Raw genomic sequence first — 20,930 nt, 5'->3', positions numbered from 1 at the left:
AGCTCCACAGAGCTGTGTACTGTTGCCTTAATTCCTGGCACACTGGCCTCTGGAATGAAGGACTAAAGAGAAATTTTGCCTCAAAATCCTGTACTTTCAAGAGTGGTGTAACATGGCCAATGGTATTTTCCCACATCTAGCAACTGCTTCCTCTTTTTCAAGTTTGTTTCAGCCTTTACTGACCATCAGTTATTTACAGCTCCCTGGTTCCCCAGAAACAAATTACTACATAAAGGAAGAAGAAGAAGAAAAAAAAAATCCCCAAGTGCCACATTCTCTTATGGTGTAACTTGCTCTTATTGTGTGGGCTCATCCTGGTGTGATTTATCCCATGAGTGTGGCCTCTTTAAAGCAGAAGATGCAATTTTGAAATTAGGTTTGGTAAGTGAAGAATTGTTTTCTTGCTGGCATCCATCCAGGGGCTTGATCCTCCTGTTGAAGTTGTGACAAAGCTCCTGATGATTTTGAGGTACCAGAACCTTTTAATTTTTTTCAATTCAACTACAGACTGGAGGATGTTTGCTTTTTTTTCACCACTTAGTGTCTGTATTTGAAAGGAGTGATCCTCACAAAGTGGTGTGGGCTGTCAAGCAGTTTTGTGTCAAAGGACATTGTACCCGATGATGAAAAGCCAGATTAAGGTAAAAGTTTGTGACATGTAGGGCAATGAGAGCAGGACGTGAGGGTTGTGCCAACAGCCACACCCTTGGCCAAGGGCGTGGTGAGAGCTGCAGGGCAAAAGGCAGGAGGAGGGCAGGGGACGGTGCAGTCTGTGCCTGAGCTGAGAGGGCACGGTGGAGGTGAGAGGCTTGGGGTGTGGGATGGGGGAGATGGGGTAGTTGGAGAGTGGGAGATGGGATGGTGAGAGGTGGAATGGCTGGAGGGATGGGATGGTGGGAGGTATGGCAGGATGGAGGTGGGATAGTTTGAGGCATGGGATGGTGGAGGTGGGGAGGTGTGGGATAGTGGGAAGTGAAATGGTTGGAGCGCTGGGATGGAATGGGATGGTGGAGCTGAGGAGGTGGGATGGTGAGAGGTGAGGTGGCTGGAGGAATGGGATGGTGCGAGATGAGGGATGGGGTGAGGAGAGAGATGGTTGGAAGCTGGAGGTGTTCGAGGTGTAGGATGGCTGGAGGTGAGGGCGGGGGATTGTTGGAGGAACGGGGTGGCAGGAGGGATGGGGATGGCTGGAATTCGGCGGTTGAAGGGACGGGATGGCCGGAGATGAGGGTGCGGTGTGGCCGCAATGTGGCGGTGTGAGGGCTCGGGGGTGCCGGGCGGCGTGAGGGGCTTGGGCTGGCACCTCCACCGCGGGTATAACCCGGTGCGATCCCGGCCACTCAGGCAGCCGCTACACACCCGCAGCCCACCCAGCCACCCCCGTGGCTAATTAGCGCTAATTACCGCTAACCAGCGCTAATCACCCCGCGGGCCAGCGGCGGCCCCGCGCAGCCGCCCCGCTCCGCGCCTGCGCGGTGGGCCCGCGGCGGCAGCGCGCCTGCGCGGGGCGGCGGGGAGGGACGATGGAGGCGCGCAGGGCCCGGCGGCCCCGCGCCCCTCACAGCGCCCCTCACAGCGCCCAGCGCCGCCGCGGGGCCCGGCCCTGAGCACGCCGTGAGTCGGGGGCCGGGGGAGCCCAGCGGGGCGGCGCGGCCGGGCCGGGCGGCCCTGAGGGAGGAGCGGTGCGGGTGTCCCCGGTGCGCGTCTGTGTGTCCGCGGTGCGTCTGTGTGCCCCCGGTGTGCGTCTGTGTGTCCCCGGTGCGTGTCGCTCTGTCCGCCCGGTGCGTGTCGCCGGTGCGTGTCCCTGTGTCCCCTCCCCGGTGCCTGTCCCCGCCGGGGCCGCTCCGTGCCCGCATGTGTCCTGAGTCCCGCATTCCCTCATCCCGCTCCCTGCGGGCTGGCTCCGGTAGAGCCCGCGGGATCCCCCTGGGCAGCCCCGAGGCCGGATAGCCCTTCCCGCAGGGCCAGCCCCGCTGTTCGCCCCCAAGGAAGGATAACCCTTCCCGCAGGGCCAGCCCCGCTGTTTGTCCCCGAGGAAGGATAGCCCTTCCCGCAGGGCCAGCCCCGCTGTTTGCCCCCGAGGAAGGATAACCCTTCCCGCAGGGCCAGCCCCGCTGTTCGCCCCCGAGGCTCCGGCCCTGGGTTCGTGCCCGGTCCGTGCTGGCAGAGGAAGGGTTAGCAAAGGGACTTGTTTTGCCTGGGCAGCACACACGTGATGCTCAAAGTGCCCGGGTTTTGGTGGAAATAGCATTTGGGTGTGTAATCAAAAGCTAAAATTGTAAATGCTGCTAGACTGCCGGCTTTTGGTTTTCTGCAGGCTCCCTGGAATATGAACTTCTAAACTAAAGCAAGCTTTGTCTGATGGATTTCTTCCTTCATTTGTGTGAGAGAGGGGGTTTGGTGCCTTCGGGATAGAGTCATAGGCATGTCTCCTCTGCTGGAGTGCTTTATTCAGCAAAATCCAACAAAAGAAAGCTCCACAGAGCACAGTGATCAAGCACACTGTGCTCTGTAGCAATGGGACGAGAGGTACAGTTTTGTTTAGAACATTGTCCTCTTATACCCCAAGAGAAAGTCAATAATAAAGTGCAAAATGAGTTTTGAATTATTTTTAAGAAATCAGTACAAATGCTGCGGCCTTAGAGGGGGGTTAAAGCACTGGGAGGACTTTGTCAGGATGGACCCTACAGTAATCCTTTAACCAGGATGACTTAGGGCAGGGTATTTAACAGGAAAAGTTTGTTACGAAAGAACAGCTTACAAGCATGGTCGTTATAAAATAAAATTAAATCCCTGGGTGATTTGCAGCCTTGCAGCTCCTTTGGGGGATGTCATGGGGTTGTATAAAGGTTTGATGAAACCCTTGGGAAGTTCTTGTTCAGGGGAACATTGCGTGAAATTAGAAATGGGAAACTACAATAAAAGTGGAGTTGGATACATGTGAGTGGTGACTCACCTGGCTGCTCTGTCACCACCATAGATATTTGTTGTTAAATGTTGACACTTTCTCAGTTGTCCTCCATTCTGCAGTGCTGGACATTTAAATATTTGCTTTTCTTGTGTTGTTTTTATTTTGGACATGATTTAAAACAGAGCAGCCTTTTCATTAGTTTGTCACCATGTGTTTAAAGGTTTTTTTGGATCCAATCCTGGAAGCTTTCAGTGGCAGTTTTGTCTTATGTCAAGTCTGCTTATTCAATAAAGGTCTTGTGAGGGAATGTTAATTAAACAGTGCATGGTGTAAGCTGTAGTTAAAACATCCTGAATTGGAAGGTATTACATGGAGGGAATATCAAGTTCTTAGGCTGTATTTAGTATGTCTGTACTCTTCTTACTTCCAGTTTTGTGCTAATCTCATTTTCTTTACTGTCAGCATCTGTCAGATGAACATTCTTCAGTCAAAGTCACATGGAAACACATATTGCTTATTACATAAATTATTGTTCTCTGCCTCCCTTGCTCAACTTATGGGCACAAAATTTATATATGAACTTGAATTGTCTAAAAATAGAGGTATATTTTGCTAATCTTAGCTGGACAAAATTGCAAGTCTGTTGCAATGGCTGTTTCCCAAGCCGTGGTCGTCACAAGTGACACAGCAATGAGCAACCCCCAGTTAAACATTGGTACCTTTCAAGGGCAGGATGCTGTAAATCATTAATGGCTGGCAGTAATTGCACCTCTTTGTAGTGATGCTCTCCTCCGGTCAGCCTAAGCTACAGCTGGAGCGAAAGCACTTTCTAATTTGATTAGGTGGTGGTGCTGTCTAATTTAGTAATGAGTCTAAAATTACACCTGCATTTTGTTGTTTGCACATTGGAGTTGTGGTAAAGTTATGGGGTTTGCCATTCTCTGGGGACTTTCACCCCAGATCTCCTCGTTGTGTGATGATTTCCCAGAGCCACAGCCCATTTTCATGGTTGCACCAAGGTTTAGTACCTCTCTCTGCAGGATGAGGTGGGAGCTTCATCCAAAGTGATGAAACCATTGGAAAAAACATCTGCAAATTTTTACTGAACCAACTTTTTCCCCCTGTGTTGGAATCAACTGACTTGAGGAATCTGCTGTTCCTCTGGGCTGCACTCTCATGGATACTATTTGTTTATGGTTTAGTGTTTGTTCATGCACTGAAAGTTGGTTTCTATTTTTATTCTGATAAGATTTCTTCTCTACTTCCCTCAAGTAATGAGAACTTGCTCACAAGACCTCTACAACTTCTGCAGTTGTTTCAAGTTTGGGTTTTGTTTTGGTTTTGTGGTTTGTTTTATCTCTGCAAAACTGTGCTCTAACCAGCTGTTTATCTCTCATTTGTGCTGGCTGTTCGTGGAACTGAAATACTGCACATTTGTCCTTCTTTGTCCTGTTTGTTTTGGATCATCTCTCAAATTTGTCAAAAATTAGTTAAGGACTTAGGTATTGTCCTCCAGCTTGTTTTTGTCTCTCCTCAGCTTGGTATTAACCTCTTTTATTTTAAAAGCTAAGGCTTATTAAGGTTATTTCTGTTGCATTATCTGACGGGTTTTTTTATTTTTTTGGGTTTTTTTTTGCTCTTAGAGTATTCTATTTTACCTATTCAATATATGTATCACCTCATAAGAGACTTTTATAGTTTTTCATGACTTTATAGTTTTCTTGTGCCTTGATTCCTTGGCACATATTTAAAGCTTTTTTTTTTTTTTTTTAATAGCTAAAATAAATTAATTTTATCTCTTGTGTAACTGAAGACACAAATCTATGCTGGGCCTCTTCTCAGTCTGGGAACACACTGGTAATTTTTAATTCCAGGAACTTCTGATTACCTTGAAGAACTTCCCAGATTCTTCGGAGAAGTCTTTATTAGTGTGTGTGAACTGTGTTAAGTGTAACATGCTCCTCCAGATTTTCTTGCAGGGACTTTAAAACACTTTAATTGCTGAAAAACAATGATAAAAACCACTGTGGGGCCCTGGGGAAGCTCCACCTTGGTCAGCAGTGCTGAGCACAGAGCAGGAGCTGCAGAAAACAGGGAAATGGCTCAAAGCACCGGCTCCTCTTGGCAGCAGCGCTCATCTCCTGGACAACTCCAGGAGTTTCTTGATGTTAAACACAAGTCCAGTAATTTTTTGATGTTCAGCATGTTATCTACTGAGAGAGGAGGGACTGTGATAGCAAATCTTCTGTTTTTCTTTAAGCCAGCTGAGCCCATAATTGGAATTTAAAGGAAAGCTCCGTTACCTTTGCGGACGCTGAGGTTTTGCCTGTCCCTCTCCACCGCAGGGATTGGATTTCTCTCTCTGGCCGAGGTTCCTGCAGTTCCAGCATGGAGATGAGTCGGGAGAAGCTGTGTGCCAGCAGGGCTGATGGCAGCTCAGACTCTGCCTACCACTGCTCGGCGTGTCACGGCGATGAGGAGTGGGGCAGCACCAGCCGGGGCCGAGCCAAGTCACGCAGTTTGTCAGCTTCACCAGCCCTTGGAAGCACCAAAGAATTCAGGTGAGGCCCCTGCTTCTTCCCCTTGCTGCTAAAATATATGAAATAAACTAGATTTTACTGTGGGTTGTTTTTTTTTTTTAATATGGCTATGAGAGATTCTTAAGAAGTGCCTCGGAAGGTTCAAAACGTTCAAAACGAAGGTGGGGTGTTGACTTAGAGCAGACTCAGAATCAAAGTTTTCATGGCTTGTCAAATCAGGTGTCTGCAGAGCTCACAGTCTCCAAATAATAATTAGTCAACAGCAGAGACAATTCTTTAGACTTTTACGAAAGCTCAAGCCAGTGCTTTAGTGCTGTGTGTTAAAAACCTGTTGGTGAGGCAGCAAAAAGTTACTTTGTGTTTGCAGGCTGTCTCCGAGCAGTGAGAAACACCCATTCTTTTTTTGGAGCCAACTTTCTGATCTCATTGCAAAGCTCCTGTCATGTGGACAGGGTGGGTAGAACTTCTGATTTGGTGATCTTTGGACCCGCTGTAAATATTGAACGGCGGGCAGGGGCAGCGCCGTGTCTTGATCTTGTGGGAGGCACAGCAGGACTTCACCTTCCTTGTGCTGGGACTGTCCCTAAAACATGGGTAGAACCACGAGGGAGCTGCTCAGCAGATGGAATTCCTGTGCAGAGCTCCTGCTTTGCTGGTTAGGAATGTTCTTGGGAGGCAAGAGAACACACGGGTGAGGCTCAAGGGCACAGGGGGTGGGTTTGTGGTGAAGGGAGGCAAACTAAAAGCCTTGAAAGGTTAGGTAAATAACTGCTCTGTGTTTGTAGTTCAGTGTATTTGATGCTTCTGGGAAGTGTTTTCTGAGGGCTGTGCTCTGTTGGAGCTCTGGTGGTGTGTGTATGGCCAATGTAAGACTTGATATTTAAATTGTGCTGTAAAACTGGTGTTTTTCCCTTCTCTACTCAAACTTTTCAGTCAATCTGCATAGAAGACCACGTGGTCTAAATTTTTGTGCATTATTTTGGAGCTAAACAGCTGCTTTTTCAGCCAGAAGTGCTGTGTCTGTTTTGGGTTTGAATCAGGGTAATTGCTTCTGAGATTTTCCTTCATTAGGATGCTCTGCAGTCATTCTCTGGCTGTCTTCACTGCAGAGCTAAATTGTCTCAAGGCATTTTGCAGGAAGTGCTCTCAGGCTCCCTCTGTGCTGTTCAGCTCCAGGTAGCTGCCCAGCTGCTGAGAACTGATAAGTAGATTTCCCTAAAAGATGTAGAATTTGCAGGGCATTGCTGCTCATTCTGAGCAAAGGCAGCCTGACTAGCAATACCTTAAAATTCTGTTCACTCAAGCACTTTATTGAGCACTAATAACCATGTGGAATCTCAGGGAGAATTTACACCAGTTATTAATTAGGGCTTGAAGAGGAAGCTTTTGGAATGTCATGGAGGTCAGATGTGGATATTTAAAGCCTTACATGGGAACAGAATTTGGCCAATTACTGGGAGTGGCACCAAATAATGACCTGTGTTGGGAAAGGGCAAAAATCACAGTTATCCGGGAGAAGCTGGAGTGGAGCAAGAAGTGGGAGGTGATGCTGCCAGGGTGTTATTTAACCATCCTAATGCCAAGGGTAATTGTTCACAAGTAGATGGGGACTTACCATCCCTTTGCCCTTATTGACAGACATGTTAATCTCTCGTTATGTCAGTCCTTGCTCATTTTTCTTGTTTAATATCAATAAGGTAAACTTTATAAAACACTTAGTAATGTGTTTTTTAAACACTTAGTGATGCTCTTATCTGACTTGGTCAGTCATGCCTGGACTTACAGGTGGAAAAGAAATTATTCTGGTTTTGTTACTGGAATTCAAATCTTAGACTGGCATATTTTATGAGGCAAGGAACAAATAAGATGTTGCTGTTGTTTCTTAATTGCATGTTTAACCTGTGATCTGGTTTTGATTTTTATTAGATTTCTGAGGGATTTTTAGCTCTAGGAGTGAGTCATCAGGCTGGTCTGAGCTGCTTTGTAACACACAAGAGAAGGCTCTGCAGTGATGATTGTTGCAAGCAAGATGTGATTGAATTAAGCCCAGGAAAGAAATGTTTCCCCCTTCTTTATAATAGAATAATTCTAATAGCAGTCACATAATGCTTCAGCAGTTCCATGGCTTGAGCAAGTTTTGCTCCCAGTTCCAGCTTTTCTGGAGGAGTTTGGGAGAGAGGTGAGGCAGAAAAGTTCTGACTTTATCCAGATAATCTCATCCTAGAGCCAGGAATAACCCTGTGTCCTGGTGGGATTCAATTTTGAGGATAAATGACACCTCAGAGCCCCTGTTTATTTGAAGACAAATATTTTATTAGAGAAATAAATGGGGGAAAACAGCAATTCTTTTTCAGCTGTTCAAAATTGCAGCCTGATACTGCAGATACAAATCTCCATGTGCCTTAGGGTTGAAGAATTTGTTTGATTAATTTATTAAGGGTGTTAAATGACCAAGACACTGTGACTTGACCACGCTAAAAACATCTGGAGGTGTTGGAGAACTCCTTGTCAAGTCACACACTGGGAAACCCAAAGCCCTCAGTGAGGGGATGAGCACTCATTGAGCTGTTTTAGCTGTATTTATACCACATTCAGCCATCCTAAAAAATGTGCTTTTAGGTAAGAGGTAGTGCTTTGAGAAACACAGAATAGAAGTGTTGTTCTTGTGCCTGCAGCCATAGGAAATATGAGATCTGTAAAATTACCCTGCCTGGGAAGCACATGTAGGTTTAAGAAATGCACTTTGCTCTGTATTGTTTTTGTGCAGCTGCTTCAAAGGAGGGTTTGGTGTTTGAGCAGCCGGGCAGCCACAGTTTGTCAGCACATCTCTCTCACTCACTGATTGTTTTCTCTGCCTTCAGGAGAACACGCTCCTTGCATGGACCATGCCCAGTGACCACGTTTGGACCAAAGGCCTGCATGCTGCAGAATCCTAAAACGATTATGTGAGTACTCCTCCCATCAGTGCTCCTTCTGTGGCAAAGGAAACCACTTTGCTTTTGCACTGATTCCACTTTGTTCACCCCCTAATCGGAATTCACAGAATCCCAGGCTGGAAGAGACCTTCAAACCCATCGAGTCCAACCCAGCCCCAACAGCTCAACTCAACCCTGGCACCCAGTGCCACATCCAGGTTTTGTTAAACACACCCAGGGATGGAGACTCCACCACCTCCCTGGGCAGCCATTCCAGAACTTTATCACCCTTTCTGTAAAAAAGCTTTTCTTAATATCCAACCTATATTTCCCTTGGTACAGCTTGAGATTGTGTCCTCTGGTTCTGTCACTTCCTGGAGAAAGAGCCCAACCCCACCTGACCACAACCTCCTTTCAGGGAGCTGTAGAGAGGGATAAGGTCACCCCTGAGTCTCCTTTTCTCCGAACACCCCCAGCTCCCTCAGCACTGTTTGGATTTTACCTGGTTTTTAGAGGTTTTCATGTTGCTTGATTGCCACCCTGGGGTCAGCTTTGCCAAGTTGGCATGGTCTGCAGTCCATAGTTTGCTGTCTAAAAGGGCAACTCCCATACTTCCAGTTCAATAAAAATTCTTTTTTGCACCACAAGAGGAGGAAGAGGAACTGTTCTGTGTGCTGTGAAATCTGAGGGAAGCCTTCTCCCTTCCTTGGTGATGGTGTTTGAATTTGTACTTTCAACTTTTCTGTTTGGCCTCTGGTACTGTCAGTTAAAGCAATTTTGCTTTTAGACTGTTGACAAATGTGGAAATATGGGCTGGTTTCTGCTTAGTGGGCAAATAAACATTTTAATTTTGTAGCTTGGGTGGCATAAAGTGTTGCTTTCTATACAGGTGTTACATATTTAATAAATGGGTCCTGACTTGGCCAGGTGAGGAAATTCAGGGTTTAATCAAGGTAGTGATTCCTGGTTTTGGGGTGTCTTGGCACAGAGGAGCTGTGGCTGCCCCACTTGCAGGTGACCAAGACCAGACTGGACCACCTGAGATGGTGGAAGGTGGGACTGGATGGGCTTTAAAGCCCTTCCAATCCAAACCATTCTGTACTTTTGTCCCCTTTAAGAAAGTTTTATTTAATTGCTCTTCCAGTTAACTGTAAGACATTGCAGTCAATATTTATTTGCCCAAATCTCTACCTCTGTAGACTGTAACCTTCCTGGTGATATCAAACCGTTTCCTGGGAAAGTCTAACACAGATCCCTCCTTTTGGCAACTCCGAGCTTCCTCATTCTCCCGTGGTGCTGTAAAGAGCCCTGGGGCGCTGCAGTGCTGCTCAAAGCCAGCCCAAGTTGTGTTTATCCACCTGACCCGGGGAATTGCTCCTCCCAGGGGCTGGCCCAGCACGGGGATATAAGGACAGGGACAGGATTGTGCCAGGGAAAAGCCTGGGCAGGCAGGGCCGGGAGCAGAGCTGCCTCCAGGCTGCTGAAGGCAAGGACTTGTTTGAAAAGCAAATTGTAAATTACTTTTGCTGCACACGAGGTTTTGTGGGTTTTAAAAACAAGCAAAACCTTGTTGGTGTTTTTTCCCCCTCTGCTGTGGGTAATGTTGTTAAACTCTCCTCACGGGAAGGATTATTTTTAACAAAATCATCATTTTTATATGCAGGCTTAAGTTAGGGAAGGTTTGGTGTCTCTTTCAATACAACCAGCAGCTCTAGAACTTGCAAATCTGCTTTTTGATGAATTGAATGAATACTCAGCGAAGACAGGATCAGGGGCTTGTGCTCTTGAGAGAAAAGGAAATCAAATACCTGTTTATTTTCCTTGAAATGGGATATTCTTTATGAAACCTTGCCTCGAGGATCTGGAATACAAGTTTTATACAAGATTTTTTGTAAAGTCTCACAACTTTTTATTGGAACTGACTGAAATCTTCAGTAGAAGAAAAAGAACATTTTTCAGGGAAAAATGTATTCTTCTGAGGTTGCAGTTATTAATAAGTGATAAAAGCCTTGGCCTTTTATTTTATTTGGAGCTGTTGTTTTTGCCTGAACCCTGGAAAAAAACATGAAGATCTTAAAGCAAGTTATGAATAACTTTTCATTCAGTAGAACTGGATGGAATTGGTGAGTACAGCTGAAACAGGCAGACTGGCTTTTGTTTGAATGAAGTTGGTGCTAGTTTGGGTTTATTCAGTGCTGCAATCCCTACTTCTTGTCAGCATTATTGGTATTAGAGCCCTGCATTAACCTTTAGTTTCTGCTGTGTTTGTATCCCAAATGTGAGCACTGAAATGAAATGAATTTTAAATTTACATTAAGCTGTTTGATTTAGAGTATTGGATGGGGGAAATAATTATGCTGTGACTCTTTCAGATACTCTAATTGAATGTTTCCCCTTTGAGTCAGCACTAAAACAAGAGGAAGCAGTGGTGTCTGTCAGTTGAGGAACTTTTTCTGAGAGCTTTTGTGGTGCTTCTCTCCAGGTCCTTGTTGGCAAAGGTCATTCACAGGGCAGTAGGGACCAGAATTATTAATTCTGTCTTTATCACCTGCATGTAGTAAAGCCCAGAATCATCACTGCAATGGGAATTATTGCCTTTCCTTTAGTAATATCACTGCAGTGGGAATTATTGCCTTTCCCTCAGGAACATCACTGCAATGGGAATTATTGCCTTTCCCTCAGGAACATCACTGCAATGGGGATTATTGCTTTTTCTTTAGGAATATCACTGCAGTGGGAATTATTGCCTTTCCCTCAGGAACATTGCTGCAATGGGAATTATTGCCTTTCCCTGCCCTGGTGTGTAGGGCTGTGTTCCCCGTCCTGGAGGATGTGTTTTTATCAGTGTCACACCAAAATGTGGTGATGTTTGGGTTTTTTTTGTCCCCCAGGCACATTCAGGATCCAGCAAGCCAGCGGTTGACATGGAACAAACCTCCCAAGAGTGTCCTTGTGATTAAGAAGATCCGTGATGCCAGTCTGCTGCAGCCCTTCAAAGAGCTCTGTGTGTACCTCACTGAGGTGAGAAAATAGAAATTACACCTCAGCTTTCTCTACCTGCAGATTCTGTGCAGAATTTGTGCAATCAAGTTTTCATACTCACTGCCACTGGGTGTACTTAAATTTCTTGCAGAAGTTAAGATCAGTATGAAGCTTAAAATTAAATTATTAAAGTAAAAACTTCATTCTGTTTGCAGTTTGAATTACACAAATGGGATATAAAAAGCTGAAACTATTAAGCCTTGAGCAAACATTGCTGTATCATGTAATCTTTATTCCAAACTTTAATTTATTAAATGGTCAGTGCATGCTGCAAAATTCTCATCAGGATTAGATCACACATTAAAAACACCCAGCAGATGCAGGACATGACTGTAAATATTATTTATGTCTTAAGTTAATGGAAATTATGGAGACAGTCAAGTGTGTTGTTAGGAGGTCCCTCACAAGCTTATTTTCTCTCTTCAGGAGAACAACATGATAGTGTATGTAGAAAAAAAAGTATTGGAAGACCCTGCTATAGCTAATGATGAGAATTTTGGACCAGTGAAGAAGAAATTTTGCACCTTCAGAGAAGGTATGGAAATGATTTCTTGAAAGGATAGTTGGAGTGTATTTTATTGTCTTGGTGTTTTCTTAATTGTTGGGTTGAATTTGTAAAACTTTTGTGCCTTTTGCAGACAGTTGTTACATCTTAGTTGTGCTTTTTTATATATTTGTGAGGGAATGTTTGCGTGCTGCAAATTGTAATTTATCTTCATAATTTTTGTTGTGGATACAATTTAATTCAAAACTTTTTATCTCAACGTTTCTCCTAGACTATGATGATATCTCCAATCAGATTGACTTTATCATATGCCTGGGAGGAGATGGGACCTTACTTTATGCTTCTTCTCTTTTCCAGGTTGGTTCTTATGGGAAATAAACCCATAAACCATTCCTTTTGGAAGTATTTAAAAGTGTTTTTTCCCCCTCTTTGTTGCTGAGTTCAGCATTTGCCTTTTGTTCTTCATTCCCTCTTTTTTACCTTGTGAAAAGAATGTCAAATGTGTTGTTTTCTATTAAACACAGTTGAAGTTTCATCAGTAGTCACAATATTTACAGACAAATAGTTGAAGTATGGATTGCTTTGACTGAGTAGCTTTAAAACTCTTTTCTTTATTGATAGGGTAGTGTACCTCCAGTTATGGCTTTTCATCTGGGATCCCTTGGATTTCTAACTCCATTTAATTTTGAGAATTTTCAGTCCCAAGTCACTCAGGTTATAGAAGGTAAATTTAAGGGGACAAGTTGTGGTGTTTGTTTGTTACTTTTTCTTAATCTACTCTTTTAGGTTGGCCCTTAAGATTTGAAACTTGAGAAATGTATCTGAAATTAAGAGAAATCTTAGATGACCAGAAATGTATCTTAAATTACCAGAAATGTATCTTAAATTATCAGAAGTTCTGTATTGCACTGACCCATACAGTGCTGCTCTCTGTACTGCTCTGTAAAGAAAAAGGGCTAAGAAATAACTTTATGGAGTAAATAAGTGTAAGATAAAGTAGAATTTATGTTAAACAGCAACTAAGCATAGAAATAAAGTGCAGTGTTTAAATACTGAGAAGGCAGGAAAATAAAATATTTGAGGAAGTAAATTCTTTGTTCTTCAATATGAGGTTATTTGAGTTGCATCCAAAGTAGATTCCTGAAAAGATGTCTAAAACTCTCACTAGAACAGTATCTTTTAATACATGTTTCTAATACTTTAATTTTCTTTAAACTTAGCTTTTGTCTTACTGAAGATCACATGAGCCCAACAGCGTTTTCCCATTTTAATAATCTCTATATAAAATTTAAATTTTCTTTTTACATCATAAGAAAAGTGGGAAGGGACTGGCTTGAAATTTGGCTTTGATTTTTGCTCGTTGCTACTAAAAATCAGTTTTGAGCTTCAGCCAAGTGTAGCCAATTATGTTGTGAATGAAACTGGGAATGTTGAAAGCTCAGGAATAGCTGGATGGCATTTCATAGAGTGGGTTAGTCGTTGCTGGGGTTATTTCCTGTGCCAGCATCTCATTTTTGTGTGTTTTCCTGTGTTTCCCCTCCAGGCAATGCTGCTCTCGTTCTCCGGAGCAGGCTCAAGGTGAAGGTGGTGAAGGAGCACAGGGAGAAAACCACAGTGCAGAATGGGATAGAGGAGAATGGAGTTGTGTCTGCAAACCTGGAGAAAGAAGTGGGCAAACAAATTATGCAATATCAGGTCAGAGGGCAAAACAAGCCAAAAAAAACAATATATTGTTTGTAGTTTGTGTTTGTTTAGTTAGAGCTCTCCCCCAGCAGTGTGGGGCTGGGTCTTGCTGCTCCAGCTCCCAGGGTGCTCTAAATGCTGAGGAGCTGCTGCACACGTTTCCTTTGTGCAGTCATAGCTGCTAATCTCACACTTTGCTCTAGAAATAGTTTCACAAAATTGTTTAGGCTGGAAAACACCTCCAAGCTCGAGTCCAACCTTCCTTTTATTTTGAAAACAAAGTAGTAGTTCTGAAGTCAGACACACCAAACATTTTTTATAAATGAGAAGAAAAACCCTGCATATTGTTAGTGACCAGCTCTTGGGACTAATTCTTAAACTTCAAAACTTAATTCTTAAAATTAAGAATTAAATCTAATTAAATCTTCAAAACTAAATTCTTAAACTTCAACTGGCACTCAATAGGACGGAAGTGTAAAGAGACTTTAATTTGCAGGTACTAAATCAGCACAGATTTTTAGGAGATCTGGAAAACCTGTTTATTTTTTTGACATTTATTTCATTGCCAAGGCAGCAGCAGCGGGCTGGAGTAACGTTTGGTGTCGTGACAGGTCCTCAATGAAGTTGTGGTGGATCGTGGCCCTTCCTCCTACCTGTCCAACGTGGATGTGTTCTTGGATGGGCACCTGATAACCACAGTGCAAGGAGATGGTGAGTGCTGCTCACCTGGCCCAGCTCAGGGCCAGGCTTTTCCTGGGGGATTTTCTCTCCTGGAAACAGAGCTCCACTTCACTGCTGACAGCAAACATCAGTGTGCAAAAAGTGGGTGTGTTCATTCCCATAGTGAAGCTTTAAGTGCTGGAAGATTTTGTTTTATGGGCATGTGAGAGCAAGCAGCTCTTTTTTGGGATATTACCTTTCATGCTAAGGGTAAGAAATAGCTCAGAAAAGATTGGCCTGGAAATCTGGGATTTGCTGAAGGCAAACAGTCTCAACTCATGAACGAAAGGAGTTAATCTTTAAAGCTCTTACCCTTAAAGAAAAAAAATGAAAGTCACTATTACAAAATTGTGTAACTTGAGTTGTGCAACTCCTGAAACCACGTGGCAGGGTCAGGGGGGGAAGTTTCTCACTTTATATGTGCTGGGCTGCAGTTGAGCTGTGAAATCCCAGGAGAGAGGTTCACTTTCCTAGCATGGGACGTGTTGGTGTCCCTCAGAGCAGTCGCTGGTTGTTAATCCTGATGGCACTGTCCTGTTGCTGTCCCCAGGGGTGAGGGTGGGATTTGTTGGTGTCCCTCAGAGCTGTCCCTGGTTTCTAGAGCTGATGGCCCTGTCCTGTTGTCCTGCTGTCCCCAGGGGTGATCGTGTCCACGCCGACCGGCAGCACCGCGTACGCCGCCGCGGCCGGAGCCTCCATGATCCACCCCAACGTCCCTGCCATCATGATCACCCCCATCTGCCCCCACTCCCTGTCCTTCAGACCCATCGTGGTTCCTGCTGGAGTGGAACTCAAGGTTGGCTTCTGTCATTTGATTTCTCTTTCTGGTTCAAAAGCTTCTGGAGTGGCCGCAGGAATGTGAGGAGGGTGGGAAGCGTCGTGTGGCTCCTGCTGCCTCTCACTTGGGGCAGGATCAGACCAAGTCTGGTTCAAGAACGTGCCTTCCTTTGGAAGAGTTTGCACACTTAATATAAGTGGAATCCTTTACACTTTTCCTGCTGGACTGTAACTCTATAACATTCTACAAAATGGGAATTCCTATATTTGCATTCTGAAAAATGTTCCATAATCTTGCCTAAAGTGCCTGTAAATGATCAATGAAGGGAATCAGAACTTCTCTTTTCATGCAGAAATATTGCAAATTTAGGTATATACTGCTAGCACTATCTGCAATTCAGTATTTGGGTTTTTTTAACCTTGTCTTGCAGAAAAAAGACATTTAATAGCTGAATATAAAATAGACTTGGTGAATGGGTATTTTGGACAAATACTCTTGTGCAAGGAAGAACTCCTTTCTCATTTTGTCCTGAGGATGTTAGAGGATTAGCATTGAGAAATGAGTGTGTTCTGGACTTTTTGTTCTTGTTTTACAACATAAATTCAATGTTTATTCATGGCAGAGCTCTCAGCCTACACTTTCATGTCAGTGGGTGTTACTGGCCAGTGGTAGTTAATTCTAATAGGAATGTAGTTTAAATAGGAACCAAACTTCCTAAATTTGACAGCTTTGGAATCATTATGTATTAAAATCTATTTTTCTGAATTATCTTCAATATTTTTCTTGAAAGAAGAGCTACGTCAGCTCCTGTAACTGAATTAAAGTTACAAGAACTGAACTGGAAGGTCTGTGTGGGTTATGACCTTATACTTATAAAAAGGGGATTTACTGCATATAGAAAAACATGTTTATAAACAAAAAATAAAGGTTTGGAGCTTGCTTGGTGTTACTGCACTGCTGCCATGGACAGCTGAGGAATTCCTGTGCAAGTGTGGAATTCTGAGGACTCAGTTCTGCAGGGAGGGTGGAGGAGGTGTTTGTTCCTTGCTCTTGAGTTTTGGACCATTCCTGTTTTTCAGATTATGCTCTCACCAGATGCCAGGAACACGGCGTGGGTTTCGTTTGATGGAAGGAAGAGGCAGGAAATATGCCATGGAGACAGGTCAAACCTCTCTTCTGATTGTATTATCTCTAAGTATAGAAAATCCTGATTCATGCAGCTCCCTCATTCTCTAACATCTGCCAAAAGTGATTTTGGCAGTAAAGAAAGAAGCTTTTATAAACCCTAACACCTCCTAGAGCACAAACTGCACTAAAGGGATTTAATTTCTAACTTGAGTTCTTCAGATCTTCCCACAAAAGCAAGTGAAACGTTCAGACTCTGTAAACATTGCATGCTTGGCAAGGAAGACGGGCATATATTTAGAAAACTCTGTAAATTTTAACTTCAAGATAAATCTTAGGAATTCTGAGAGATGCAAACCAACAGCAGCTGCCTTGAGCAGAGGTGCTGGAGTACTCCATGTGAATTAAACTGGGTTAACTGGGAGTGGTGCTGGTCACTTGCCGTGGCCTTGAGTGAGCAGAAGGGTGTGAAGTCCCTCAGTTTTGTGTTCAGTTTGTGGTGGTGGAGGTGTTAAAAGGCAGCTCTGGGAAGGAGATTGGCAGATTGGTTATTCAGGATGCACTTTTTCCTCTTGGCCCACACAAGATGCCATGAAGGGAAATGTACAGCTGGTGTAACCCTCCATCCTGAACAGGTTTTATTTCCTCTGAGCTTGGAGCATCTATAAAGGAGACCAGGAAAGATTCGAACACAAGGTTTGGCCCTTGGTTACACTCCAGAATCCTTGGGCTTGCTGCTTAAACCTTGAAATTGAAAGGTGCCCAGGAAAGATTCGAACACAGGGTTTGGCCCTTGGTTACACTCCAGAATCCTTGGGCTTGCTGCTTAAAACTTGAAATTGAAAGGTGCCCAGGGAAGATTCGAACACAGGGTTTGGCCCTTGGTTACACTCTGGAATTTTTGGGCTTGCTGCTTAAAACTTGAAACCCAAAGGCCGAGGTGGTGCCTTGGGTTCCCTTTGTCTCTGTGTGGGTGATGCCAGGGGCTGCAGGAGGCCGTGGAGGTGTCACAGAAAGCGTCCCCAGAGCTCTGCTGGTTGTTGAAAGCCCAGCTGAGAGCAGCTGTAGGTGTGATCACTGATGATGGAAAGCTGTTGTCTGGCGGTGAATCTGTGCTGTGCTGGGTGGGGGCAGCCTGGGGGTTGTTCAGATTGTTGCTGGCTCTGCCTGACTGCCCTGTGCTGTTGCAGTATCAGCATCACTACCTCTTGCTACCCCCTCCCCTCCATCTGCTTCCGGGACCCCGTCAGCGACTGGTTCGAGAGCCTGGCCGAGTGCCTGCACTGGAACGTGCGCAAGAAGCAGAACAACTTCGCCGTGGAGGAAGAAGAATTCTGAGTGTCCACACCCAGCAGGGCTCCTGGCAGTGGAATGTGGCAGAATCCCTCCCCTCTGCTTGGATTTTGGAGCTCTGGGTGCAGGCACCGCCCCGGAGCTGCCTTGTGGCTGTGGTTGATGTCCCTCAGCTGCTGGGGCTGGGAAGGGTTTGCTCCTTCCTGTCCATCACGAGTGGGAGTGGAAGGCTCTGATGGTTCTAATCCAATGGGAATTTCCTTCCAAATGAGCAGTCTGAGAGTGGATCATTCCTGACTGCTATCCAAAACCACATCTGCAGATTTGATTGTAACCTCTGACTTACCAGTTCCATGGCAGGCTGAATGTAGCTACACCAGGGAAAAGTGGCAGCAGAAAAGTGGCATTAAAATCTCTTCCATTTGATAGATTTGTAACTCCATTTAACACTGCTAGGAACAGAAAGGCTCTGAGAAGTTTTCTTTAAAAAAAAAAAAAAAGCTCCTCTTTGTTATCTTAAATACACCCTGCCCAGAAAATACTTTCTTACTTGCAAGTGTGACACACTGAAGAAACACCCACAAAGGATGTTTTTTATTAATAGATGGAACTAGTAATAAAAAGTATATATATTTTTTATATATACATTTCTTTCTCTTGTGCCCATTTGAGCAGTGGCTGACCCTTGGCTGTCAGCACTGTGGGAATACCCACAAACAGCAGGGATGAACATTAATTATTCTGGGTTTGTAGCTGAGCTAATTCACAGCTCTGCACTTCCCCTTGGTGGGAATCATCCATGTGTTGGGGTTTTTTTTATTATTTTTGTTTGATTCCCTGGGATAAATGGTAGCATTAGAGACTATCATGTTAAAATAATAATAATAATAATTCTTCAAGTGTTCAAGAAGAATCTGGACTTCAGTTACTACTGAATTCACTGTTGTCCTGAAGAAAATATCCTATTCTAGATCCTGAATGCCCTCAACTTCCATGGATACCTTCCAGCTCTTGGTGCTAAGCACTCCAGGGTGGGATTCTGCATTGGTGGGCTGGAGAAATGAGAGGACACATTCCCAGTGGAGTAGCAATGGTGCCTTCAGCGCGCTCAAGATATTCTAAGTCTCACATTTACTTTTTTTAAGATGCTTTCAAATGTTTCTAACTTCTCTCTGTACATATTTTATTGTACATGCTTTTATGAAAGAACAAAAAACCCCAACAAAAGAACTGGTTGGGGGTGGGGGGAAAGGGTTTGTACTGTACTTTAATTGCAAAATAGCAAACCCAAGGATAATGTTTACATTTATGTTCTCTGTGGTGCAGTCTCTTGATCATCTTATCCAAACTTCAGCATTTTCAAGTCTTGCTGCATCGCTCACTGAAGGAAGGGACAGGAGCTGTTCAATGCCTGTGGCAGAATCTTGCCAAGGAATGAATTTCCTGATTGAGGTGGGATTTCCTTGGGAACGGAGGGAGAATCTCTGCTGAACCGTTTTTCATGATTGTCTTACGTTGTTTCTGTGGTCCAAAGTGGAAATGGGAAATGGGTTCATTTCCAAACTCTGCCTGACCCGTTGTCCTCTGGTGGTTTCAATAATGTCTCATCCCTTCTGGATGCTGCCCTGGGCTGAGCTCATGAAATGCAGGTGAGAACACTTTTCCAGAAAAGAGAAGCAAACTCTTGGCTAACGATTGAAATTGCAATGAAAGCATGTTGGTATAAATTAACACTTGGTTTGTACATTTTGTAAAATAGAATTTTGGTTTGATTGGTCAAAACCAGATGGATTTTGGGATATCTTGGAGAATATCCAGGGAGCTTTTGGGCTTTCTCTTTCACTTGAATCTGCAGTAATTGTTTTATCACTGTTTTGAAGCTGCTTACAGGTTTCCTAAGCAGAGTATTCAGTTATTTGATAACTGGTTACTTTTTGAACTAGAGAAGTGTCAGGCTTTTTTGCTTTGGAACTATTTTATTTAAACATGCAATAATTGAGAGAAGGAACAGGGTATGGTGTCTAGAGAAATGTGTGGATGAGTGGAGAATTAACAGTTCAAGGCACACTGGGGAGTGGAAAATCATTTTGCAGAGGTGAAATGATTTATGAGCCTTATCTAGTATTTTTTTAAAGATAAAACTATATTCAGCACTTTTTATTTATGCTTTTTATAATAGTAAAGCTATTCTTGACTAGATTGCCGAACTTTTAATTTTCAGAGCGCACAGGTAATTAAATCTGTAATCAAAGTGTACTGAACTACTTCAGAGCTACGTTAGGGGTTGGCTTGAAATTTCTTCTTTCAATTTATCACCTGCATTGCTGGCTCTGAGGCTGCTGCAGCTTTGCTTGTACAGAATTCCTGCTGTGAAAAGGCATTTTCTGGGTGGCTGCTGAGCCCAGGCAGAGCTGCAGCCCTGGCTCAGTGACTTCAGTCCTGGCTTTTCCTCCAAAAGCTGCCTTGACTCTCCCTGGCCCAGCTGCTTTCACAGCCTGGGCTGTGTTAACACATCACAAAGTTGATCTGAGTGTGCAAAGTCGCTTTCCAAGGCTTTTAATCTGCAAACTGCAGGAGAGTGAGGCTGGAGCAGCCCTGGAGTTCTGCATTTAAACTGCTCCAGGAGTGGGGGAGCTGAACCAGAAAAAAGCTGAAATGCACCTCACTTCATTGGCAATAAAACCTCATTTTGCTAATGTAGCTTATTCAGAATAACTTGGTTAAACTGTGCTAAAAATGGGGGTTTGCTGACTAAGACTTTTAATAAAAGGCTTTGTAAGTCACTGGCACCTACAAATCCTTTCATCTACAAAGGGCCAAAATGAAAGCTGGGAAATTAATTTGGTGAGTTTAAAAAAAAAATAATTTTATCCTCTGGTAGAAATTGGAGAAGTTGTTACCAACTGTAGTAGGGAATAAAACAGTGTACTGAATTTTTAAAAGATGAAAAATCCTGTTACATATTGTTAACACATTGAAAACTTGGTTTTAAATATTGTTGAGAAACAAAATATTTTTCAATCCTTTCAATAAAATCTTTTTGTAAAGTTGGATTGGTCGATTTGCCTTTGACTGGGGAGAATATAAAATTGTGAATTCCTAATCAGTTGCTTGGAATTGTGTGGGGTTTGACACTTCTCATGGGACAGTGGCATCTGTTTTCTGGGAATAATACACCCAAGGGGTTTTTGAATGTCTGATACCAGGTTTTTCTCAAAAGTCTCGAAATAATTGCTGGATTTGCTGTGCAACTTGAAAGAAATCTTCTGTACAACCAGCTGGGCTTCATTAAATACCGTTTTGAAAGGCCCAATAATAGAAATATGAGGAAAGAAATAGATAAGGGTCAAATAGATAAGGATCAGATAAATTTGTCAAATAATCTGTTAATTTTTATCCAGGAAGTTTAGGATTAAAA

General features: G+C 43.8%; 1 protein-coding gene across 6 annotated transcripts; it reads left to right on the top strand.

Annotated features, from left to right (window-relative positions):
- The first annotated feature begins 730 nt into the window (after positions 1-730).
- NADK (NAD kinase) lies at positions 731-20,565 on the top strand. Of its 6 annotated transcripts, none has more exons than XM_041720455.2 (12): positions 731-800; positions 5,257-5,472; positions 8,313-8,396; positions 11,258-11,387; positions 11,835-11,943; positions 12,185-12,270; positions 12,535-12,637; positions 13,457-13,608; positions 14,208-14,307; positions 14,955-15,112; positions 16,174-16,256; positions 17,410-20,565. In XM_041720455.2, the coding sequence occupies exons 2-12, from the start codon at positions 5,300-5,302 to the stop codon at positions 17,555-17,557; spliced, it is 1,326 nt and encodes a 441-aa protein (XP_041576389.1). In that variant the 5' UTR covers positions 731-800; positions 5,257-5,299; the 3' UTR covers positions 17,558-20,565. The 6 variants fall into 6 exon arrangements, with proteins under 6 accessions (XP_041576389.1, XP_041576388.1, XP_072773460.1 ...); XM_041720454.2 differs by lacking the exon at positions 731-800 and adding an exon at positions 1,465-1,614; XM_072917359.1 differs by lacking the exon at positions 731-800 and adding an exon at positions 1,676-1,697.
- The last annotated feature ends 365 nt before the right edge of the window (positions 20,566-20,930 follow it).

This window comes from Taeniopygia guttata, chromosome 21, assembly GCF_048771995.1.
Source record: "Taeniopygia guttata chromosome 21, bTaeGut7.mat, whole genome shotgun sequence".
Classification (NCBI taxonomy): domain Eukaryota; kingdom Metazoa; phylum Chordata; class Aves; order Passeriformes; family Estrildidae; genus Taeniopygia; species Taeniopygia guttata.
This window is presented reverse-complemented; position numbering and strand designations above follow the sequence as displayed.

Coding starts and splice junctions, on each gene's coding strand:
- NADK (XM_041720455.2), top strand. CDS start 5,300: ATGGAGATGAGTCGGGAGAAGCTGTGTGCCAGCAGGGCTGATGGCAGC. Junction 12,638..13,456: donor AGTCACTCAGGTTATAGAAG/GTAAATTTAAGG, acceptor TTTCCCCTCCAG/GCAATGCTGCTCTCGTTCTC. Junction 16,257..17,409: donor GAAATATGCCATGGAGACAG/GTCAAACCTCTC, acceptor GTGCTGTTGCAG/TATCAGCATCACTACCTCTT.